This window comes from Suncus etruscus, chromosome 9 (genome assembly GCF_024139225.1).
Source record: "Suncus etruscus isolate mSunEtr1 chromosome 9, mSunEtr1.pri.cur, whole genome shotgun sequence".
Classification (NCBI taxonomy): domain Eukaryota; kingdom Metazoa; phylum Chordata; class Mammalia; order Eulipotyphla; family Soricidae; genus Suncus; species Suncus etruscus.
Genome location: NC_064856.1, coordinates 83,105,144 through 83,130,530, shown reverse-complemented (window position 1 = coordinate 83,130,530; position 25,387 = coordinate 83,105,144). Strand labels below are relative to the sequence as shown.

The 25,387-nt window shown below is 41.2% G+C and overlaps 1 protein-coding gene across 1 annotated transcript in view; it reads left to right on the top strand.

Annotated features, from left to right (window-relative positions):
* The first annotated feature begins 2,853 nt into the window (after window positions 1–2,853).
* The window catches only part of CSTF3 (cleavage stimulation factor subunit 3), a 104,108-nt gene continuing 81,574 nt past the window's right edge, over window positions 2,854–25,387 (top strand). The window contains 3 exon segments of the mRNA XM_049780113.1: window positions 2,854–3,056; window positions 25,067–25,168; window positions 25,292–25,387. Of these exon segments, the coding sequence (XP_049636070.1) occupies window positions 3,030–3,056; window positions 25,067–25,168; window positions 25,292–25,387 (225 nt within the window). The 5' untranslated portion in view covers window positions 2,854–3,029.

Below are 25,387 nucleotides of genomic sequence, written 5' to 3'. Positions count from 1 at the left end.
CTCAAAAGAGTCTTCCCTTAACACTGAGAAGATTTAAACAACAATAACGACCTGCATACTGGACAGGGCTTTCTGCATTGCCCTTTAATTGTGAGTTGAAATTAGACAATGCTCCGCACCATCCTGACTTCAATGTAGAATATACAGATTCCAGGGTCTTCAATACAGAAATATGATACCAACAACAGAGACTGTGTGAAAAATAAAACTGTATTGGCACTACAATGACCTGGATTGAACAAACTAGTTTGACTGGAGCCTAGAATTGGTCTTATGTCAGGAAATTTCAGGGGTAATGTCTTCTTTGTATTTAGGCCAAGGTTTTTTCCTTTCCATGTCCCCCATACTTTGGTGGGCCTATGCAAACGATAATTGCCACTCTAACATTGTTTTTACAGTGCTCCTTTGACTCTAAACTTTTAAGAAACCACTAGTAGGGGCCGGCAAGGTGGCGCTAGAGGTAAGGTGTCTGCCTTGCAAGCGCTAGCCAAGGAAGGACCACGGTTCCATCCCTCAGCATCCCATATGGTCCCCCCAAGCCAGGGTCAATTTCTGAGAGCTTCAAACCTGAGCATTTAACCCCTGAGCATTAAACAGGTGTGGCCCAAAAAACAAAAAATAAAACAAAACAAAAAAAGAAAAGAAAAGAAATCACTAGTAAAACCATCTGGAACTGCATTTTTGTTTTTGTTTAGTTTCAATTTCCATTCTTGAATATGTCTGTTGGTGTTTTTTGCTATTTGTTCCATTAAGTCTTGAATGGCTGTGAGATTCTAAAACTATGTTTACTTCCTCTGGATGATTCAATTTAGTTATATAAAGTTGTGCATACTAATCTATTATGGTTATTATATCACTTGTACATTATCCCTTTTCATTTATGATCCAATTTATTAAATCTTTCTCAATAAAAAAAAGAGAAAGGCCAGAGCTGGGCCAGAGAGATAGCATGGAGGTAAGATGTTTGCCTTGCATGCAGAAGGTCTGTGGTTCAAATCCTGGCATCCCATATGGTTCCCCAAGCCTGACAGGTGCGATTTCTGAGCATAGAGCCACGAGTAACTCCTGAGCACTAGTTGCCGGGTGTGACCCAAAAACCAAAAAAAAAAAAAAAAAAAAAAAAAGGCCAGTGGGTAAAAATGGAAGCAAAAGTCAATTTAAGTGCACAACCCTTTGTTCTTCAAAGCCACATCAGTTTTAGCTGCAATTTAGCTTGCATAAACCCGCCTAATTGTCTGCTTCCTCATTTGAAGACATAAAACCAGAGTGGATCCTTTGTTCTGAGAGAGTTGGCAGAACTACCTGAACTACTGGTTTGGGTGAATAAACTCCTTTCCTACCACCCATCTAAAGCTGCAATCTCAATTCCTTGAACTTTTGCTAATAATACATAAGGTTCTGTGACAAATCTCTTATCTCTGCCAGGAATAATCCCTGAGCTCAGAGCCAACTGTAAGACCTGAGCAGCCATGCCTCCAGAGCCTGAGTTCTACCATCAACACTTTGCAGATGAAAAAAAACCTTAATAAAAAGTCATCTTAAAACCTAACTTGCAGAGTTCAATAGTCAGGTGGTGCAAATATAAATGAATATGTGCTTGCTCTGCCCCTCGATGAATTCATTATGAGTCAATAATTTTCAAAAATATTCTTTCCTGGGGTCAGAGAGATAGCATGGAGGTAAGGCATCTGCCTTGCATGCAGAAGGTCAGTGGTTCAAATCCCGGCATCCATATGGTTCCCTGAGTCTGCCAGGAGCCATTTCTGAGCACAGAGCCAGGAGCAGCCCCTGAGCGCTGCCGGGTGTGACCCAACAACAAAACAAACAGACAAATTCTTTCCTTTCTCTTCCATCACTTTACTTTTTCTTTCAATTTTCTATTTTTTAAAAAAAATGTTGCAAAAAAAAAAAAAAACCCATGCTGCTTTTGGTCTCCCTAAAAATGTATTATTATCAGTTATGTCAACTATGTAATGCATTTTCTTTAAATAAATAAATTTAAAAGAAATCAAATGAAAGAGTAGAAAAAAGAAATAAGAAAAAGTTCAGTAGCAAGTATATTTGTGAACATTATTGTATCTCTAATAAAGTTATTACTACAATAAAAAAACGAACAAAAAGAAAACAAAAATTTAAGAATGTGCAAAAAAAGAAAAATGAATATGCCCCCTTTGGAATGCCATAATGTGAAATTTGAGATAAAGTACAAAACATGAAGTATAAATATAAAGTATATAAGTATAAATAAACCTAAAATACAAAAAAAAAACCTTCATATTTCTAAAAAATAAATACCCACAAGAATAAGCTATAAAAAAGCGTTAGGTCAGGACCAAGGAGATAGTGTAGAGCTGCTAAATTGCAAGCACGTAATCCCCCAGCACCCAGTCAGGAATCCTATGAGCACTATCAAGTCTGAACCCCCAAAACTCAATCTCCCCTGCCACTGCCTAGACCTAGACCACATAAAAACTCGATTTATTTCTCACTTAACTAGAAGCCAGCTAACACTGAGCATGAGCAAAAACGATTGGCAATCAAGCTCCAATCGGGAACAGCTAAAGGCCCACAGACTTGAGAATTAAATCGCAAAAAGGCGCGAGACAACCGGCCAAAACAGTTTCCCGCCTCCGGGAAGTTTGTCCACCGGAAGTCGGCGGCGGACAATCAAGTCTCAGCAGCTCCGAGCTCTGACGTCAGCGCTGGGATTTAGGGCCCAGAACCGCTCTGCGCCTGCGCAAGCGCGGTCCCAACCTCGTTTTCCACGCGGCCCCGCCCACTTGCCCCGGAAGTGAAAGCGGGAGCCGCGCCTCCTTGCTCCTCGGGCTGTGGGGCGCAGCCATTTTAATTCATCGCTGAGTGGGCGGTGGCGGAGTCTCGTTGGCGGTTCCGGCTCCGCTCGCTGGGCTGGGGGTTGTTGGTGGCTTTGACTGGTTTGGGGGAGCGTCTTTGAGTTGAATTCTTTTCTTTTTCTAGCTTCTCCTCGCCGGCCATTTGCCCCACCTTGGACATCGAGCGGGAGTGAGGCCATGTCTGGAGACGCAGCCGCAGAGCAGGTGAGGAAGGAGAGTGATGGGGCCTCGTGGCGACCCAGTCTGCTTCCCATCCCGGGGTTTGCGTGTGTGATTGGGACTAGGGTCGTGTGTGCTCCGAGGAACCGTGCGTAGGGGTCTGCTGATCCCTTCTGGTCTCGGGACTGGTGGAGCAAGATGGGGCTGTTAGTTGAACATTTATTTTGTGTGTTGCTCCTGTCACTGGCTATCATGGGACCACATAGGCTGGATTGGACAGTAAATATTATGTCTTGGGGAAGCCCCCTGTAGGCCCCTCTGGAGGAAATATTCACCTTCCTTTTTTATTTTATTTATTTTTTTTGGAGAAATTTTTATTTTTGTTTTGACCACAGTGGATTACGAAATCTTTCACAGTCATATTTTAGGTACAAGGTGGCATTGAAACAGGGGCATGAAAATTAATCTCCCTTCCAGGTCATTCTCAGTTTGACATGACTGTGTCTGCTTCGATTGTTCCTTTTTTTTTTAATAATATTTTTTTGACCAAAGTGGATTATAAATCTTTCACAGTCATATTTTAGGTACCTAGTGGCATCGGATCAGGGGTATTCCCACCACCAGTGTTGTCCTCTCTCCATCCCAGTTCCCTGTATGCATCCCATATCCCCATCCTTTGCACCCCTGGGCTGCTAGGCTAAGTGGTCCCCTCTGTGTCTACCTTGTTGTAGATTGGGTATCGATTCCGTCGTCGTTGGTTTTGGGTTTGGTGTTTAAGTCTGATCATTTTTTTTAAATTTCTACTCGATGTTCATACAACTGTTTGGTCTAGGGAACCTTCCCTTATTTCTCCTCCAATTTGTGAGTTGGAACAAGGTTCACCTTCCTTTCGATGGTGTTTTAAGAGCGACTTTTGGCCTTGAACTCGCTGCTTTCGAATACCTGGAAAAGGTTCCCTTCGCCTTCTTGGGAGGTTATATTTATTCATCCTCTACTCCCTAATATTGGTGATTAGTTTGAGAAATAACTCTTGAGCTGGAATAGACCCTTGCCAGAGGGAATGAAGGAACTAGCTTCGAGAGCCCGAGATTGGTGAGGTTTGTGACTATAGGTCCCTCCCCACTCCCTTTTTTTGGATCTACATTTTTATTTTTCCCCGAGACACAACTATCAGAATCGATAAATCTATTTTTTTTAATCAGTCTACCAGACACAAGTAAGTCTGTTTTGGCCACTAAATCAAAGGGATCTTTGGGTACTGTATTTTTTTGTTTGTTTTTAGTGGCTTTTAGGGGTAAAGTGCAGCTTGCTCTAGGTCATTGACTCTTTCGTTCAGGGTTTTGATAAGATGGTGTTTTCACCTGTTGGGAAAAAGGAAGATTTGGTTGCATTCGTTTTTCGTGTTTGGGTGAATGGATCTTTGTTGTTGTTGTTGTTGTTTTGTTTTGTTTTGTTTTAAATGGAGGCTACCTAGCCGGCGGTTCCAGTTTTCCTGGAATTTTCTATTTCCATAACAACGAAATACGCTTAGGTTCCTCTCCCCCTTTATTATTCCCAAGTCCCAGATTTTAAAACGTGAAAGGTGTGGCTGGAGTATGACAAAATCGGGACAGGCCGAACGATGAGGTTGCGTCCGGGTTTCGTTAAGTTTGGAAAGCGTGCGCAGCCTGCTTTTCGTGTTTGCTCGTCGCCTGATTTCAATCATGAAATCTTCCAACTATCTATATGTTAAGGTGCCCAAGAAGTGGAACTATTTTACGATACCAGCACTGTATATGTATGCCTGCCCTCTTTTGGGCTTGTTATCTGAAAATAGAAGCGCAAAGTCCTGAGATTTCACTGAAAGTTTCCAAAATCATGTGTCTCAAAAATGAAGGACACGAAAACTTGTTGCCACGGCCACTATGGTCTTAGAACTGTGGCATTTCATTGATTTCTTTGTTGTGTGTGTGAATGGTGATTGAGAATATTGAGAAAGAAAAAGTTGAAATCCTGGCTGGAGCAATAATTAGTACTGCAGGTAGGGCCTTGGCCTTACACTTGGCTGATCCTTGTTCAGTCACCAGCTCCACATGTGGTGTACAGTCTTTAAATATTTGCTCCCTCTGCTCTTATTTCACCACACATACTTATTTGAAAACCAGTCTGATCTCTGCCAGAAACTAATGCTATCTTATTTTGAGACTTTTTAAAGGATTTCTTTATTCTGTGTGATGCTGCAGAGAATCAAACCCAATTCCTCACAAGTGGGAGGCAAGTGCTTTTTACCTGAGAGCACATCTACAATCCTTGCCTTAACTTATTAGTTCTTCAAATACGTGTATCTTGACATAAAACTTACCCCCTTAGCCAACTCATTCTTTCTATTCTAGAAGTTAAGTTGCTTGAGAAGAGAAAGCTGTTGCCATTAGCACAGGCTGTGAAACTAGACATCTCCAGAACCACATGCCATCATTGCTTATAAGAGCTTTAGTTTTTTAGATCAGATAACTTGACCATTTCCCACTTGTGAAATTAATATTGATTATGTATCTTTTCTTGTGGCTCCAGGGATGAAAATTCAGGGCCTCAAAATACTGAGACATGTGCTTTACTATTGAGCTTCACCTACCTCTTAACCTTATTTCTAAAATCCAATTCATAGTCAAACTTCATAATTATCTCAAGAATTCCTTGGTTCTTTGGTTTTATTTTATATCAGAATCTTATTTAAGTTCTCCTGTGAAGTCACATTTATATTCTTTGTATAGTCTTATTTTTTCTCCCCTATTTTATTTATAATTGTATTGTATTTTTTTCTCCCTATTTTAAGTTGTTTTGCAAAACATGATGTTTTCTGGAACCCGAAAGATAATATAGCTGGTAGGGTACTTGAACTGTAGCTTTACCTAGGGTTTTTTTTTTTTTTTTTTATTGTTTTGTTGATTGGTTTTGGTTTAGGTTTTTTGGCCACTCTAGGCCATGCTTAGGAGTTACTCCTGACTTTGCTTTCATGAGACATCCCTGCCAATGCTTGATGCTTATGGCTTGGGGAACCATATGGGATGCTTGGGATCAAACTTGGGTCCACCTCTTACAAGACAAGCAGCCTTACCTGCTATACTATTTCTCCAATCTGGGCCCAACTAGGTTTGATCTCTGGCATCCCATATGGTCTCCCACACACTGCCTAAGACAAAAATAACTGGTTTCTGTACTGAGTAATTTAACTTGTTCTTTCATCAACTGTATGTTCTGAAAATTGTCAAATGATTTAAATTATACAGAGTTTTTTTGTGGGTTAGAGGAGATTTGATGCCATACCCTGCAGTAGTAAGTAATCAGGTCATTCCTGATTCTGGTCTGGAGTGACTCCTGGATGTATGAAGTATAGGAGATTCAATTTAGGTTCCCAAGGCAAGTGCCTTATTTTCAGTATTGTCTCTTGGATCCAAAAAATTAACTTTTTTAGGAAGACAGCAGTATAAAAAGTAAAAATTTTTGAACGTGGGCTGGAGTGGTGGTGTGGAGCGGTAGGGTGTTGCCTTGCCGGCGCTAGCCTAGGACAGACTGCAGTTTGATTCTCCTGGTATTCCATATGGTCCCCCAAGCCAGGAGCAATTTCTGACTGCATAGCCAGGAGTAACCCCTGAGCATCACTGGATGTGCCCACCCCCCAAAAAAAGTTTTGAACATGAATAGAGGGTTTCTGAAGTGTTTTTGAATGTTCAGTCAGCTCATGTGCACCTATAAGCTTCTAAAATTCTGCTTTCATTCATACTCTTGGCTTTTAGAAATACTTCACTTCTAAAGTAACCCACAGTCTAGTCTAGACATAGGCCTAAAATAAAAACTAATACGTAGTCATTACTTTGGAAAACTTGGAAGAGAGCATGAATTAATTGCCGGTAGTTTTGAACAAAGTGTTTTGGTGAAAATGTTTGGGAATACATGGAAAATATGAAAAATGTGTTTTTTAGAAAAGAAATATGGAACACTGTTGAAACCTAATTTGTTTTGTTGGGTGATTATTAGCAGCTACTAGCTATCAAGAGAAAAAAGCATCAAATTAAAATAGTTAAGACTGTTTGCTCAAACTGGGTATGTACCTCTGAGCACTGAATTTTGTCCAGCCTTGTTTCACAATATTAGAGAGGGAGAGAAGTTCTAAGTATATATTCTTTTAACCCAGTCTTTATTTTTAAGAAAATCTTGATGAAGGTCTAAAGACATCCATGGTACCACATGATACTAAGGATTGCTGGGTGTGACCCCCCCCCCAAAACCAAAACAGTTACCACAGCAAAACCTTTCTCTAATGGCTTACTACTTTACCTTTTCTTCATTTCTTAGTGTAACAGCTTTGAACAAATTAGTTTAGATCTCTTGTAAAATTTCTGGAGAAACGGGGTGTATAGAATTTGCAATAATTGTTACTCAGTGTTCTGTGTTTACAGAATAAGAGTATTGTTACTAAAAAGAGTATTGTTACTTTGGAGGTATAGCAGAAAGATGCTATATTTGGAGGGCCTGTGTTTCTTTAGCATTAGGAGAACAGGAATTTCAGGGAATATAGCTATTTATGTCTAATGTAGACTTTTTGGCATGACAAAGATGTTTGTTCTTTCTGAGCAGATGATTGCCCAACACAATGGGGTGAGGCTGGTTGGGCCATAACCCAGCAGTGCTTGTGGTTTGTTCCTACCTAGTTCTTGTGTTCAGTAGTAATCTTTGGCAGTGCTCATGAGAACCACATACCAGATACATGCTTTACCTTCTGCACGGTATTTCAGCCCCGCCATTGCAATTTATTTTGTTTTGTTGTTTGTGAAGAGAAGTGAGCTATACTCGGTGGAGCTTAGGGGCAACTCATTTTAGTACAGGCTTGAATTCAGCCCCAACATTCTTTTTTGCCTTCTCTGCACACTACAGTGTGTGTGCCCCCTCCCCCAATAGCCCCTGAGCACTTCTTTTTTTTTTTTTTTTTTTTTTTATTTTTGGGCCACACCCAGCAGTGCTCAGGGGTTGCTCCTGGCTGTCTGCTCAGAAGTAGTTCCTGGCAGGCACGGGGGACCATATGGGACACCATGATTCGAACCAACCACCTTTGGTCCTGGATCGGCAAACGCTGCTGCCCTGAGAACTTCTAAAAGCAAGCAGCACTGTATTCTTTGGCCAAAATCCCTCACCAGCAACTCCCCTTCTCCTGTATGTGACCCCAGTTTTCAAGGCCCCAACTTTCTAACTAAAATATTTTGTTTTTAATTTGGGGTTACACCTGGCAGTGGTCAGGGATTACGTGGCTCCAGGGAATCTTATCCTTGTGGGATGCCAGGGAATGAATCCTGGTTGCCTATGCTGTACTATAGCTTTGGCCCCACACTTTAAACATTTCTGTCTGATTTTTTGTTTTGTTTTGTTTTTGGGTCACACCCGACAGCGTTACTCCTGGCTCTATGCTCAGAAATCGATCCTGGCAGGCTTGGGGGACTATATGGGATTCTGGGATTCGAACCAATGACCTTCATGCTATCTCTCCGGCCCCATTTCTGTCTGATTTGTTATTTGTTTACTAGGTAGTAAATCAATTTAATAAAAACAAATGAAATATTTGGATTAGTAACATTAAGCCTATTTTCACTTAGTTTTATTAGGGGGGCTACATCTGGTGGTACTTGGGTTTCTCTGGCTCCGCACTCAGAAATTGCTCCTGGTGGGCTCTGGGGACCATCTGGGATGCCAGGAATTGAACCTGGGTCAGCTGCATGCAAGACAAATACCGTACTTGCTGTACTAAACTCTGGCCTCTCACTTAGGTTTTTTTGTGTCGGGTGTGGGGTGAGAGGAATTACACCTGGAAGTGCATAGGACTTCCTCTTGGCTTTGTAGCTGGAGACCATGGACAGTGCAGTAGGGATCACACTGAGTTGACTACAAGTAAGCATCTTACTTGATATATTACATCTTTCCAGCCCCTTAGACATTTTCGAAATCGCTTTAAGTTTTGGTGAACTTTCAGTATTTGAAAGGGTTGATGGGATTATTACATTGTGTTGGTAGAGTGCACATAAAACTAAAGATCTAGCCAAGTTTTTTGTACTGGTGTAAAGGAACACAAAACTGGGCCAGGGAGATAATTCAGAGTACTTGAGTGTTGGCTTTGATCCTGGCTTTGGTCCTCGGCACTACATGGTTCTTGAGTACTTCCTGGAAGGAAATCCAGAGACCTTATCAGGCCCCAAGCCCTCCGAAAGGAATATATTCTACTGTGATACCTGTTACATTACATTGATTACTTTCTAGTACTATGAATCATATCAGTTTCTACTACCACATATAAATGGTTTTTTAATTTGGTAAATAGCAAAAATAATGGAAATGACTAGGTCTTCAATTACTTGATGATCGGGTATAAATACTGCTCACTGGTTGCGTCCAGGGACATACTTTACTGGAGGATTTAATCTAGATTCCTGTCTTTTGAAGCCTTGTCCTTGAGGCTTGTTTAACATTTGGAAAATATTTATAGGATCGATTAAGTTAGATTTTTCAAAATGGGAGTCCATCGTCTCATACTCATGTAGGTGTCTAGAAATATAGCTGCTTGCATTTCACATATAGACAGATTATCAGAACCTTTTGTTTTGTATTTTCGAGCCACAACTGGTGGTGCTCAGGGGTTACTCCAATCTCTGCACTCAGAAATCACTCCTGGCAAGTTTGGGATTAGTAACATTAATATGGGATGGATCATGTGGGATGCTGGGAATTAAACCTGGGTTGGCTAGGCAAATGCCCTACCTGCTGTGCTATTGCTCCAGCCCCAGATAGATCCTTTCTCCCACCCCCCTTTTTTGGGTCACACCTGACAGTGCTGACTCTGCACTTAGGAATCACTCCTGGCAGACATGGGACTGTGTGGGATGCCAGGAATTGAACATAAGTTGCCTGTGTGCAAAGTTAGCACCTATCCGCTGTACTTGTCTTTCTGGCACCTCTTTTTTGTTGTGTTTTGAGGTCATTTTAACTCTTCACTCTGGAATTACTCCTAGTTGTTCTCAGGTAACCTTACAGGATGCTGAGGATCAAATCCGAATTGAGCACTTGCAAGGGACAGTTAAGTACCTGAACTGTGGTATTCTCCAGCTCCTTCCATCAGCTTGTTTTAGGAATACATATTGTTCAAGGCCAAGTTTTAATTTGTCTTCTGTTAACCAGTTATCTCCACATCGTGACTTTAAACTTTAATTTCTTTGTGGGCTATACCCAATAACGCTCAGAGTTTACTCCTGGCTCTATACTCAGCAATCACTCCTGATGGTGCTTGGGGTCCGTCCCCCGTCCCCCCCCCCCCTCCCGGGATTCTTGGGCTTGAATTTAAGTTAGCCACATGCAAGGCAAGCACCCACCCTCGTACCTGCTGTACTATATGTCCAGCCCTGTAACATAACATGATTTTTTATGTAAGTTTGCAAATAACAGTTAAAGGGTAAAGATATTTGGTCCTTAAAAAGTTTTGTTAAATACTGGGGCCGGGCGGTGGCGCTAAAGGTAAGGTGCCTGCCTTGCCTGCGCTAGCCTTGGACGGACCGCGGTTCGATCCCCCGGTGTCCCATATGGTCCCCCAAGCCAGGAGCAACTTCTGAGCACATAGCCAGGAGTAACCCCTGAGCATTACTGGGTGTGGCCCAAAAATCAAAAAAAAAAAAAAGTTTTGTTAAATACCAACTCATTTCTGTGTGATCTACAGAATAACCCTTGATTTATGACAAAATCAGTTTCCTGGTGGAACTAGGAATAAGAAATTGTATCATCTTTTTTTTTTTTTTTTTTTTTTGGTTTTTGGCCACACCCTGTGACGCTCAGGGGTTACTTCTGGCTATGCGCTCAGAAGTTGCTCCTGGCTTCTTGGGGGACCATATGGGACGCCGGGGGATCGAACCGCGGTCCGTCCTAGGCTAGCGCAGGCAAGGCAGGCACCTTACCTCCAGCGCCACCGCCCGGCCCCAATTGTATCATCTTTTTAGTGATTAATACTATTTATTACTTTTCCATTACCTCATCACCAGTTAATCCCCTATTTAGAAACTATAGTATTGATAAGCTTAAACTAATTTATAATTTCTCAGATGATGTATTCTCATTTAATGAAGACTCATACCTTGAGGTCTCATCTCTTCATCCAAAACCTGAATGCTAGAGAGAAAACTCAATGGGCTTGTGTGTAATCCTTAACATCCTCATGGTCCCCTGAATACAGTACCACTGTCTAGCACAGATCGACCAGTAGCACACCCCCTCTGCACACACACATTAGCCCCCAAACACAAGAAAGCATAACTAGAAATACCCTTTATTTGGCCAATTATTTAAAGTGATAGTCCCACTTGGTGGGACTCAGGAGCTTTGTTTGAGGGGACCCACATGTGAAGCCAGGTATGGAATCAGTGTTGGCCATATGTAGGACAAGCTCCTTAACCTCTCTGCCATCTCTCTGTCTCCCTGGAACATACTTTGCGGGGGGGGGGGCGGTGTTACTCCTGGCTCTATGCTCAGAAATCGCTCCTGGCAGGCTCGGGGAACCATATGGGATGCTAGGATTCGAACCACTGACCTGCATGCAAGGCAAACAAATGCTTTACCTCCATGCTATCTCTCCGGCCCTGAACATATATTTTTGTAGTTTGGCTACACTTACTTCTGGTAGGCTCAGGGGACCAACCATATATAGTGGTAGGGAACAAAACTGGTCTTCTGCATGAAAGATGGTTGGATTGTCTTTCCATTTCTGAAAAGTTTTTTTGTTGTTGTTGGGCCACACTTGATGCCTTTCAGGGATTATTCCTTGCTCTGCACTCAGAAATTGCTCCTGGCAGGCTCAGGACCATATGGGATGCCAGGGATCGAACCCTGGTTGGTGTGCCTGACCTGCTGTACTATCTTCACTCCAGCTCTGAAAAAATAATTTTAAGCAGTTACATTTATCTTTTATTTTTCTTCAGATTTTTTTGACCATACCCTGTATAGTGCTCAGGACTTCCTCTTGGCTCTGTGTTTAGGAATAACTCCGAACATGGCTTAAGTGATAAATCCAGGTCAGCAACTAGCTGTATCCATGCACCAGGCTCCTAAAGGATTCTATTTTATGGATATTTGCTCAGAAATCACTCTTGGCAGGCTTGAGGACCATAAGGGATGCCAGGGATTAAACTTGAGTTAGTTGCATGGAAGGCAAATCGCTTGGCATTGTTTGTTTTAATAGTAAGTTTAAAATGAAATTACTAGGGGGACCATATGGGATGCCAGGTATCAACCCAGGAGTGAGCTCAGGTCTACCATGTGCAAGGCAAAAACCCTACCTGCTGCGCTATCACTCTAGCCCTGTGGGGTATTGGGGGGGGGCACACTTACTGATGCTCAGGAGTTACTCCTGGCTTTGCACTGGGGAATCACTCACCAGCCTCAGAATCAGTATTTGAAAAATGTATCTCTGTACTCTCTCAGCAATTGAATTTACTAGTTAAAACTAGTAAATTTATGGGGGGGGGGCACAAAGACATAGAACAGTGGGTAGGGCACTTGCCTTGTACTTAGCTTGCCCGGGTTTGATCCCTGGCATTTCATATGGTCTCTTGAGGATTGCCAGGAATAATTTGAATGCAGAAACGTGAGTAAGTCCAGAACATTGAAGAGTATGGTACTTTTCCTCCTTCCCACCCCACAACAGCAATAACAACAAAAAACCCGATGTGTTTTTTTGTTGTTGGTTGGTTGGTTTTGTTTTTATTCCATACCCAGGACACCACCATCCCCCAACCGCAAACATTTTCCCAGATTTTGTGTTTTGGACCACACCGGTGATGCTTTGTGCTAAGGAAGCACTCCTAGTGGGCTTGGGGGGATCATGGAAATAAAATCCTGTTTGGTTGGTTTGGTTATGGGGCCACATCCAGCAGCACCTAAGGGGTTATTCCTGGCTCTTTCAGGAATCACTCTTGGCAGACTCAGGTCCAAATGAATCCTGGAGAGAAAACCCCAGTTAGATCGCATTGTAAGACAAAAATGCCCTACTTGTTCTCATTCTTTGTGATGTGTGCCAATCTCTGGGGTACCTCTTAGTTGTTTTGATTTGCATCTCCCTGATGATTTGTGATGTGGAGTATTTTTTTCATGTGTCTTTTGGCCTTTGGTATTTCTTCTTAGTCAAAGTGTCTGTCCATTTCTTCTCCCCATTTTTTGATGGGATTAGGTGTTTTTTTCTTGTAAATTTCTGTCAGTGCCTTGTATATTTTGGAGATTAGCCCCTTATCTGATGGGTATTGGGTGAATAGTTTCTCCCACTCAGTGGGGGGTGGGTTCTTGTATCCTGGGCGCTATTTCTTTTGATTTGCAGAAGCTTCTCAGTTTAATATATTCCCATCTGTTAATCTCTGCTTTCACAAGTGGTGTTGGCACAACTGGCTAGCCACTTGCAAAAAATTGAACTTAGACCCCCAGCTAACATCATGTACGAAGGTTAAACCCAAATGGATGAAAGACCTTGATATCAGACCCGAAACCATAAGATATATAGAACAACACGTAGGTAAAACACTCACAAAACATTAAAACTAAAAGCATCTTCAAAGAGGAAACTGCACTCTCCACTGGTGGGAATGCCGTTCAACCTATGGAAAGCATATGGAGATTCCTCCCAAAACTGGAAATCGAGCTCCCATACGACCGAGCTATTCCACTCCTAGGAATATACCCTAGGAACACAAAAATACAATACAAAAACCCCTTCCTTACACCTATATTCATTGCAGCACTATTTACCATAGCAAGACTCTGGAAACAGCCAAGATACCCTTCAACACATGAATGGCTAAAGAAACTGTGGTACATATACACAATGGAATATTATGCAGCTGTCAGGAGAGATGAAGTCATGAAATTTTCCTATACATGGATGTACATGGAATCTATTATGCTTAGTGAAATAAGTCAAAGAGAGAGAGAAAGACACAGAATGGTATCACTCATCTATGGGTTTTAAGAAAAATGAAAGACACTCTTGCAATAACAACTTTCAGACACAAAAGAGAAAAGAGCTGGAAGTCCCAGCTCACCTCATGAAGCTCCCCACAAAGAGTGATGAGTGTAGTTAGAGAAATAACTACATTTTGAACTATCCTAATAATGAGAATGTACGAGGGAAATAGAAAGCCTGTCTAGAGTACAGGCGGGGGTCGGGTGAGGAGGAGGGAGATTTGGGACATTGGTGATGGGAATGTTGCACTGGTGATGGGTGGTGTTCTTTACATGACTGAAACCCAAACACAATCATGTATGTAATAAAGTTGGTTAAATAAAAAAAATTAGTCACCATTTAAAAACAATGCCCTACTGCTGTGATACTACTCTGAACCCTGATTCTTCAGCTTTTTTTTTTTTTTTTTTTTTTTGGTTTTTGGGTCACACCTGGCAGCGCTCAGAAATTGCTCCTGGCAGGCTCGGGGACCGTATGGGATGCCAGGATTCAAACCACCGTCGTTCTTCTGCATGCAGGGCAAACGCCCTACCTCCACGCTATCTCTCCAGCCATGTGATTCTTCAGCTTTTAAGAATTTTAATTGATCTATGAAAGTATGATAATTTAAGGGACCAAAAGTCATAATCGTTCTCTGCTAAGGTCTCTTATCCTTGTAGCTTAAAGTCTCATGCAATTTTAGTAATAAAAATGCCAGCCAGGGCCCTATTGCAATAGCATAGCGGGTACAGCTTTTGCTTGTATGCAGTTGACCTGGTTTGATCCCTGGCATCCAATATGATCCTCTGAACTCTCCTCTGGAGTGATTCCTGAGCACTGCCAGGTGTGGCCCAACCCCCCCCCCCCCTCATGCCAGCCCAGTTAAAATGGGCAAAAAAATGACATTTCTTCAAATATATGTAATAGCAAAAATAACATACAAAGGGAAAGAAATGTCAGTGTTATTAGCTTTCAGGAATTATAGATTAAAATCACTATGGGGTACTGTTACTCACCCATTCAATGATGATAATCCTCGCCAAAGGCATAATTAGCTCCATGGTTTGTGGTTCAGCAGTAGACCTTTACAAAAGTGAGACTGTATTTCAATCATCACCCATCATCAAAAAAAAAAAAAAAAGGATTATCTATGTTAAAAAGATAGATAATACTGATAAATAAGTTTTACTGCTGCTGAAGTTGTGGAGAGGTTGGACTCCTCAACATTGTTGGTGGGGAATGTATATTGTTAGTTTCTTGCTTTTTTGGAAAGCAATCTGCCAAAATCATCTAATTTAAATTGCTTGAGGTATAGTCAGATTGCACTTGTCTTGCCCCTGTGAGGCCCTGGATTCAATCCTTGCCATACCCCCCCCCCCCACACACACACACAAAGAAGAATCAAATGTTAACTTACGGAAATATGCCTTTAAAATAAATGAACTCACTCTAGAATGGAAGCAATCCAAGTATCTGTCAACTACTGAATTAGTCAGAGGTAGAATAATATTTAACAATAGTACTGATAATGAGGTAAAGATAAAAGGTGAACTTCGAAAACATGCTAAGTAAAAGCTGGAGAAGAAAAGAAAAAAATTAAGACGCAATACACACTCTTGGGGGGATTTTTTATACAACAGATTTTAGTTAGCTATCTACTTTCTTGGCAACTTTCCTCTTTAACAAGGTACATTCTTGAGTTCATGATTTGTGGGGGAAGGTTGGACTTTATGGTGGTGGGGACACACTCAGATGAAACTCAGGGCTTACTCCTGGCTCTGTGCTTAGTAATTACCTGTAGCAGTGCTCAAGAGACCATATGTGATGCCAGGGATTGAATTTAGTTCAACCACATGCAAGACAGGCACCTTACCCACTGGACTACGGTCCTGCCCTTCTTGAGGTAGTATATATATATTTACATTCCTTTATTAATCCATACAAATATGGTATTTTTGTATTGTGTGTTTTTGTTTGTTTGGGGGTCACACCCAGCAACCCACTTGGTCTAACTCCTCTCTGGTTTGCCTTTAGGGATCTCTCTTTGGGAGTTTGGGGACTTTAGGGGACTATGGGGTGCTGGTAATCTAGTTAAGGTAGGCTCTAAGCAAGGCAAATTTCCTTACTGGCTATACTTTCACTCTGTTCTTTTTATTACTGTTATTTTGTACATTTGCAATGCCAGGGATTGAACCCCTGAACTCTCATGTGTGAACAATGCATCTATCAGTGAGTCACATTACTAGCTCTCCTTTTTCACTAATTACTTGAAAAGAGAAATTATGGAGACCTAACTAAAACCATTGGTATTACAGATCTTTGAAACTAGTCGTGCTTTGACTTGGGTACTTAATTTGTAGAAAAACCATTCTTTTAACATTCCCACAAAGAGTAATAGTTATATTCTAAAAGCAAAAACTAAAGTGATGTTTTTTTACAGTAATAACTAGGACATGAATGCGTGAATTAGTTATTTTGGTTGAATGAACCAGTTGTTCTGCCTGATTTTATCATTTTATATATTTATTTTTGGTTTTGGGGCCACACCCAGCAGCACTAAGGGATTACTCCTGGCTCTGCACTCAGAAATCATTCCTGGCAGGCTTGGAACCATATGGGATGCAGGGATTCGAGCTACCCTCTGTCCTGTCTTGGGTCGGTTGTGTGTGAGGCAAATGCCCTATTGTTGTGCTATTGCTCTGCCCCCCACCCCCCACCTGATTTTGCAAATGGGCAGTAAAAACTTGGCAGTTGGGACTGGATTGATGGCACAAGGATTGGGGTATTTGCTTTGCACATGACTGACCTGGGTTTGATCTCTGGTGTCCCTTATGGTCCTTCCAGGAGTAATTCCTGAGCAGAGTGAGGAGTAACACCTGAGTGCCACTGAGTGTGGTCCCAAAACAAAAACAGAGCAAACAAACCTTGGCCTATTCTTCCTGACAATAGATTTAGGAGCTGTCATTACAACCCCCTATAAAATCCATATCTGTTTAGGCATAGTAGAGAACTACTATTTCCCTGCTTTTTCTTTACCCTATAACATGTAGAAACCAAGCCAAAACAAAAATGTTAAAACTGTTGGCTATCCAACTAGTTTGTATTCTGAGGGATAAGTGCCTTTTGTTTTTGGACCATACTCGCCAATGCTCAAGGATCACTCCCTAAAGGCTTATGGGGGTGTAATTAATTGCCAGGGATGAAACTTGGGTGAGTGGCATGCATGGCATACATTCTGCCCACTGTGCTATCATACTCTGGCCCCCTCAGTGAACTTTTGGGCAGGTAGACAACTTGCTTTTTGGGACTAGACAATGTGGTGCTCAGGGGTCAGTGGAGATTAGTGCTTGGAAAACTGCTATGCCCAGGTATCAACCCAGGAAACTACACTGGCCAAGCATGGACCCCAATATTTTGAGCCCTGGCTTTGACCTGTAACAAATATTTTATGTATACCTGATCTCTGACATTCTTGCATAGGTTCTTAGATACATGGAAACCTTTTCTCTTAGGTGTCCAGTTAGAAATTTAGGGCTTGCACCTCTTTGTAAACAATGATTGGCCTTTGGTTACACCTAGTGTAGTGCTCAGAAGGTACTCACAGCTCAGGGTTTGGGAATTTCTTCTGACAAGGATAATGAAATCCAGGCCTCTTATGTGAAGTGCGTATTTAAAAAACCTTTGCACTGGGCCCTGAGAGATAGTACAGCGGCATTTGCCTTGCAAGCAGCCAATCCAGGACCAAAGGTGGTTGGTTCGAATCCCAGTGGCCCATATTGTCCCCTGTGCCTGCCAGGAGCTATTTCTGAGCAGAAAGCCAGGAGTAACCCCTGAGCACCGCTGGGTGTGACCCAAAAACCAAAAACAAACAAACAAAAAAAACAAAACAAACAAAAAAAACACCTTTGCACTGTCTCAACTTTGCCCTACTTTTTTTTCTCCTGACTTTGGTCCACACAATTCTGTGCTCAGAAATCATTCTTGGTGGTGCTTGGGGGACCATATGGGGTGCCAGGGATTGAACCCAGGTTCTCAAGCAGTGCTCTACACACCATAAGCTCTCCAGCCCTTCTGCCCAAATTTTGATAATTGAAAAAATGGTATCAGTGGTTCAGGTCCATTTTTAGAAGGATTCTGATTTAATTGGTCTGAACTAGGACACGATCATTTTTTTAATCCTATTCCTCAGAGATTTCTATTTGTTGTTTCCACGGTGGCAAATCATGTAATGTTGTGTTTTTTGTTTGTTTTGGTTTTGGGGTCACACCTGGCATCGCTTAGGGATTATTCCTGGCTCTATGCTCAAAAATCGCTCCTTGCGTGCTCAGGGGACCATGTGGGATTTGACCCATCGACCTTCTGCATGCAAGGCAAACGCTCCAAATGCTTTACCTCCAGGCTATCTCTCTGGCCCCATGTAAAGTTCTGTTTTATTTAGCAAAGAGACCATTCTGTTTCTCGGTTGTGAATTTATACTTAGTCATATATTAGATGCAATTTTTGAACTTTGTTCTATAAATTATGGTATACTTAATTACCTAATTCGGTAGGTTAGTTTTCAAGTGGATGTTGAATAATTTGTTCTCTTATCAGGCTGCTTTGATACAGTTACCATGGTTAACTAAAAATAATGGTAGCTATTTTTAGTATTTTTTTTCTTTTCTTTTTGTTTTTGTTTTTGTTTTTGGGGCCATGCCCATTTGATGCTCAGGGTTATTCCTGGCTAAGTGCTCAGAAATTGCCCCTGGCTTGGGGGGACCATATGGGATGCTGGGGAATCGAACCTCGGTCCTTCCTTGGCTAGCGCTTGCAAGGCAGACACCTTACCTCTAGTGCCACCTCACGGTCCCCTATTTTTAGTATTCTGATTTAACATTTTTGTGTTTTATAATGATGGAAATTACCTATTCTAGGCCGGAGAGATAGCATGGAGGTAGGGCGTTTGCCTTGCATGCAGAAGGATGGTGGTTTGAATCCTGGCGTCCCATATGGTCCCCCCGAGCCTGCCAGGAGTAAACCCCTGAGTGCTGCTGGGTGTGGACCCCCCAAAAAAAAAAGATTATCTATTCCATCATTAACATTTTGGAATATTTTTTGGTGCACAGCCTGCACTGCATTTATAGTGGTGCTGGGAGGATAGGCAGGAGACCAAGTACAGGACCTGCCAGGTATGCACTCCAGCCTTTTGAACCAACTCATGATGGTGAGCCATACCTAGGAGCACTCAGTTTACTCCTGTCTCTGCTCTCAAAAATCTCTCTTGTAGTCGTGGGAGACCATGAGATTCTGGGAATTGAACCTGGGTGGGGACTGAACCTAGTTGGTCTTATGCCCTACATGCTATGCTTTTGCTACTACCCCTTACCATTAATATTTTATAGTTGGTATTTTAAGACCTGAGTAAGATTTTTGTTTATGTCTATTTGGGGCCATACCTGTAAGTGCTCAGGGGACCATGTAGTTTTTGCCTTGCCTTGTTCTTTTTAGTAATTAAAGTTATATATTTAACCAATTCTTCTATTTCTAATTATTTAAATTATATCTGTTCTTATGCAACTACAAATAGCCTACCAGCTGAAATTATTCAGTTTTTCTTTGCATTCATATACAGTCACTTGTGCTGTTTGAAGTGGAATTAGGATTAGATATATGTATTAAATTTTTTTTTTCTTGAGTCTCACCTAGTTGCAAGGATATTAAGGGTCAAACCCAGGTGGACTGCGTGCAAAGCCAGCACCCTACCCACTGTACTATTTTATTGAGGTGGGGGCAGAGGAGGTTTGAAGCATACCCAGCCATGCTCTGCTCAGGGGTTATTTTTAGCTCTGCACTGAGGAATTACTCAGGGTCCTCAGGAAACCATATGGGCTGTTGGAAGATTAGAACTCAGCTGGCTGCAGGAAGGCAAAAGCCCTACTCGTAGTCGTACTATTGCTCCTGCTCCCAGCCTTTTCTTTTTCTTTTTTTCTTTTTTTTTGGGGGGGGGGGGTGGGTCGGGTCACACCAGCAGCTCTCGGGTTACTCCTGTGTCTATGCTCGGAAATCGCTCCTGGAAGGCTCAGGGGACCATATGGGATGCTGGGATTTGAACCACTGACCTTCTGCATGCAAGGCAAACGCAAGCCTTATCTCCATGCTATCTCTTCAGCCCCCAGCCTTTTATTTTTAAGGATTACTTTTGTACTTTTGAGGAAGGTTATTTATTTACATTTTTTTTTTTTACACATTTGGCACTCCTAGCTCTGTGCTTAGAAATCGTTCCTGGCAAGCTTGGGGGAACACATGGGATGTGGTCTGCCCCAGGTTGTCTGCCTGCAAGGCAAATGCTTACTGCTGTGCTATCACTCTAGCCCCTAATTATTTTTCTAGGAATTGTTTATATACATAATATCATTTTTCATTGACTTGTTATTTTCTTGGAATGTTTCATAATATTCTTTGCCTGTTTGTTTTGTTTTGTTTTGGTTTTGGTTTTTGGTTTTTGGGTCACACCTGGCAGCTCTCAGGGGTTACTCCTGGCTCTAGGCTCAGAAATCGTCCCTGGCAGGCTCAGGGGACCATATGGGATGCCGGGATTCGAACCACCATCCTTCTGCATGAAAGGCAAATGCCTTACCTCCATGCTATCTCTCCAACCCCATGTTTTATTTATTTATTTATTTATTTATTTATTTATTTATTTATTTATTTATTTATTTATTTATACCTTTTGGGCCATACCCTGTGACTCTCAGGATTACTGCGGACTATGTGCTCAGAAATTGCTCCTGGCTTGGAGGACTGTATGGGATGCCAGGGGTGGGGGTTAAACCCAGGTCCATCCTAGATCGGCCATGTGCAAAGCAAATGCCCTATTGCTGTGCTATTGCTCTGGCCCCACGCCTGTTTGTTTTTTTTTTTAATTGCTTTCTGTCATTGACTGAACCACAAATTATTACTTTATTTATAAATTTATTTATAAATTGTTTTTATTTATTTATAAATTATTATAAATTTATTTATAAATTACTTTATGTGTTTTAGAGATGTTTTAATAGTATTTTCTTATGCATTTGGTTGCATTTTTTTGTGTTTTTTTTGGGGGGGGGTCACACCTGGCAGCGCTCAGGGGTTACTCCTGGCTCTATACTCAGAAATCGCTCCTGGCAGGCTCGGGGGACCATATGGGATGCCAGAATTTGAACCACTCATGAAACGCCTTACCTCCATGCTATATGTCTGGCCCCCATTTGGGTGCATTTTAAAGTTTAATTACTTTAACTTTTTAGTGGACTAAGTTAATCTTTAATTAATTTACTCTTTATGGGTTGCAGGGTGTTTATACCTTTGGTAATCAGGCTACTCTAAGCACAATGTGCAAGGGATATGTGGTGCTAGGGATCAACTGGACCTCCCACAAGCACTTCGCATATTCTCCAGTTCTTTTAGTTGTGTCCAGGCCAAAAACTTCCTCATTTGTGGTTATTGAGGAACACTTTCTAATAAAATTATACTTGACCATCCCAGGCAAAACCCAGGCCTGCCCAATGTAAAATACATGCTCCATTCCTTTCAGCTCAGATATAAAAAGATTTTTATCTAGGCTAGAAAGATAATAGTAAGGCAATTAAGACATTTGCCCTGCATGCATGCATCTGACCCAGGTTTGATCCCTGATACCACATACAGCCTGTTAAACACAGACCCAAAAGTAGGCCGTGGGCACTGCTGGGTGTGATCCAAAAGGTCTTTCCCTTCACCCTCAGAATTACTTTTATAGAAAAGGGATCAAAGAGGAATTTAGCTCTATTTTTTTTGAGAAAGTTGACTAGTGTTACTTCTTTTTGTTGTTGTTGTTGTTTTGCTTTTTGGGGCCACACCTGCTGATGCTCAGGTTACTCCTGGCTATGCACTCAGGAATATGGTCCCCCTGGCTTTGGGGGACCATATGGGACTCCGGGGATCAAACCAAGGTTCATCCTAGGTCAGCCTCATGCAAGGCAAACACCCTACTGTTGTGCTATTGCTCCTGCCAATATTGTTACTTTGTAATAGCTAAAACGATGTTATTTTAACATTTATTCAATAATCTGTCGGTTTGGTTTGAAATGCTACAATTTAAGTAATTTTTAACTTATTCGTGAACCCTTCTGATTTATTAATTGGTTTGTCAACATTATTATACTTACTCTGTTTTTTGTTTGTTTTGTTTTAATGTAGATGGGACTTGTCTATACTCTTCAGGGTTTTTTTTTGCCGGTGTCTGTGTGTGAAATCTACTTTTTGTTCGTTTTTGTTTATTTTGGGGGCCACACTCAGTGATGCTCAAGATTTATTCTTGGCTCTTTGTTCAGGGATCACTCCTGATGGTTCTTGGGATGCTGGGGGTCAAATCCAGGTCAGCTTTGTGCAAGGCATTATACTATCTCTTCTATCCTGGTAATTTTTATTGTCTTTTGATTGTTTTTGTGAAAGCTATAAAGTTTTTGTAATTTAAAATTGTGGTAGCCTTAAAGAATTTTATTCTTGGCTGGCAAAGGATTTGAAATGCATTACATATTTTTCATGCTGATCAGCTATGGTTTCATCTCTGATACCACACTTTCCTGAGCACCACCACCATTGGGTCCAAATCTGAAAATAAAACATCCTCCTTAAGGCTTGAGAAAGATGGGTCAGAGTAGAGCACATGCTCCTTGCATCCGTTGTAGGCCTTTAGTTCAATCCCTGGCACCACAACAATTTTAACTTTCCCCTAGTTTGCAGTGGTGTGAATTAATTTATTTCAAAGAAAACCACCTTAATTTGTTTGGTTTTGTCTTACATTAATATTTGTCTTAAATATTATGTTTCTATAATGGAAGTGATGGCCTGTTTAAAGGTTTTAAAGAATACTGCAAAATATTTTTCCATGTTGGCATTTAGCAGCAAGCCCTAAAAATATGTAAGACAGTCTTAATTGGTGAAACAAGGTAGTTTTTTTTGTTTGTTTGTTTCTTTTTGGTTTTCGGCATCGCTCAGAAATAGCTCCTGGCAGGCTCAGGGGACCATATGGGATGCTAGGATTCAAACCACTGACCTTCTGCATGCAAGGCAAACACACCTTACCTCCATGCTATCTCTCTGGCCCCAACAGGGTAGTTTTTATTGAAACTTACTTAGAAAAATGTGAGGGGAAAGAGAGGTGTACATGTTTCAGAGAAAAATTGGCCTCTCCAAAGTGGGAAATAGTAGACACAAGCAAGTGAAATATGTGTTCAAGAGAACATGGGCTTTTAAAGAACAAGCAGATTTTGTATGATTCTGTGCGACCATACCTTGTTTTCTGGGTTTCTTGTTTTTATTGAGGGTCCTTTGGGGGCTATTCTGGTTCCTTCTTGTTCTCTACAGTGCTCTGGAGACCATGTGGTGCTGGGAATTCATCCTAGACTTAAATCTTTTTTTTTTGTTTTAGGGTTATAACAGGCTATGCTTAGGACTTCAGATTCTGAGTTTAGGGATAACTCCTGGTGGGCTTGGGACCATATGAGGTGCTGGGGATCAAATCCTGGTTGGCTGAGTGCAAGGCAAGAGTCCCTGCTTTACTATTACTCTGTCCCAGGACTTATTTTCTGGCCCACATAGTAATATTCGGACCATAATATAGAAATATTTATATATTTATGACTCATCTGCTAGTTGCTGTTTTTAGGGTTTAGTTTATTAAATGATTTAGAAAATACCTAAAGATAGTTTTGGTCTAAGAATATTTTTTGCTTTTTGAGCCAAAGTCAACTTGATACTTAGGGCTGGAATGACAACACAGTTTGTAAAAGACACTTGCTATACCCAGGGCTGACCTGGCACCATGGAGTTCCCCAGAACTCAGGAGTGATCTCGAACGAATGCAGAACCAATAAGAAAGCTCTGATCTCTGCTTGGTATCCAAATTCAAACCAAACAGCCGACCAACCCATCTTAAAACCCATCTTGGTACGCAGGGGTTGGCTCAGAGAACCCAGGCCAAAACATGCTCTCAAGACAACTTAGCTAGCTATCTCGGCTGTTAAATGTCTTAGCATTACTTTTCTAGTTTGTATTTTGCTATGAATTTTAAAATAATTTATGCAAAAATTTCCATGTTCTATCATATCATGCTTTTTCTTCTTGACTCAGAATATGAATGCCCAATGGCAATTTCTCAGAGTTGGTACCATTTGGGAAGTTCCAAGATTTTTATAGGATCTAATAGTAAATTTAAAACATCTTTTTTTACTCGATTTCTGATTAATATATAATAAAATTGTGAAATGATGTGATAATGCCACAGATTGAGTGCTGAAGCCCATATGAAAATTCAAGTGAATTTTAAGTCAATGATTTATTAAATGGATTTGCAAATGTATAAAATTATATTCTCACCGCATTTTTAGTGGTTTTATATAATAGAAACAGCATGCAAATAATTATGTTATAAACATTAAAGCTACATAGCCAGAACTCTTTGGGATACTGGTTGTCAGAGATGGGGGATAGATACTGGAGAGTAAACCTAGGGCCTCATGCATGCAAGGCAAAGCATACAGCCGAATCATATTCCTGGCTCTGCTCTCATTTTTTTTTTTTTTTACTTTTTGGTGGGGGGGGGCAGTAATCCAGGCTCTGTGCTTGAGGGTCGCTCTTTGTGGTGCTAGGGGACATAGATATCAGGGATCTACAAAGTATGATTTTGTTCTTTTTATGTATATCTTGTAATAGTGTATATATGTATTAAACATATAGATTCTATGAGGTGCAGATTATATATAGTTTCATTTGTTTTGAGGTCACACTTGGTGGTACTCAGGGCTTACTACTGACTGGTTCTGCACTCAGGGACCACTAGTGGGCTCTGGGGACCATTTGGGGTGCTGAAGAATGGATCCAGGTTGACTGTATGCAAGGCAAACATCCTACCTACTATACTGACTTCCACCCACTTATCTCTTTTATGTGATGTTTTTATTCATTGTATTATGTATCTGAGGGCTAATTTTTGTGATTGCATTTGTCTTAAATTATGCATGAAAAATTTAAAGTATTAACTTCATTATTTTTCCCCCACCAGGCAGCTGAGTATGTCCCAGAGAAAGTGAAGAAAGCTGAAAAGAAATTAGAAGAGAATCCATATGACCTTGACGCTTGGAGCATTCTCATTCGAGAGGCACAGGTTTAGTGTTAATAGGATTACATTTCCTTCTCTATGGGTCCAATCACACTACTTGGTTCTACCGTAAATAATATTTCCATGATCCTAACATTGTAAATGCTGTTTATTGGTTTTTGATTTTAGAATCAACCTATAGACAAAGCACGGAAGACTTATGAACGCCTTGTTTCCCAGTTCCCCAGTTCTGGCAGATTCTGGAAACTATACATTGAAGCTGAG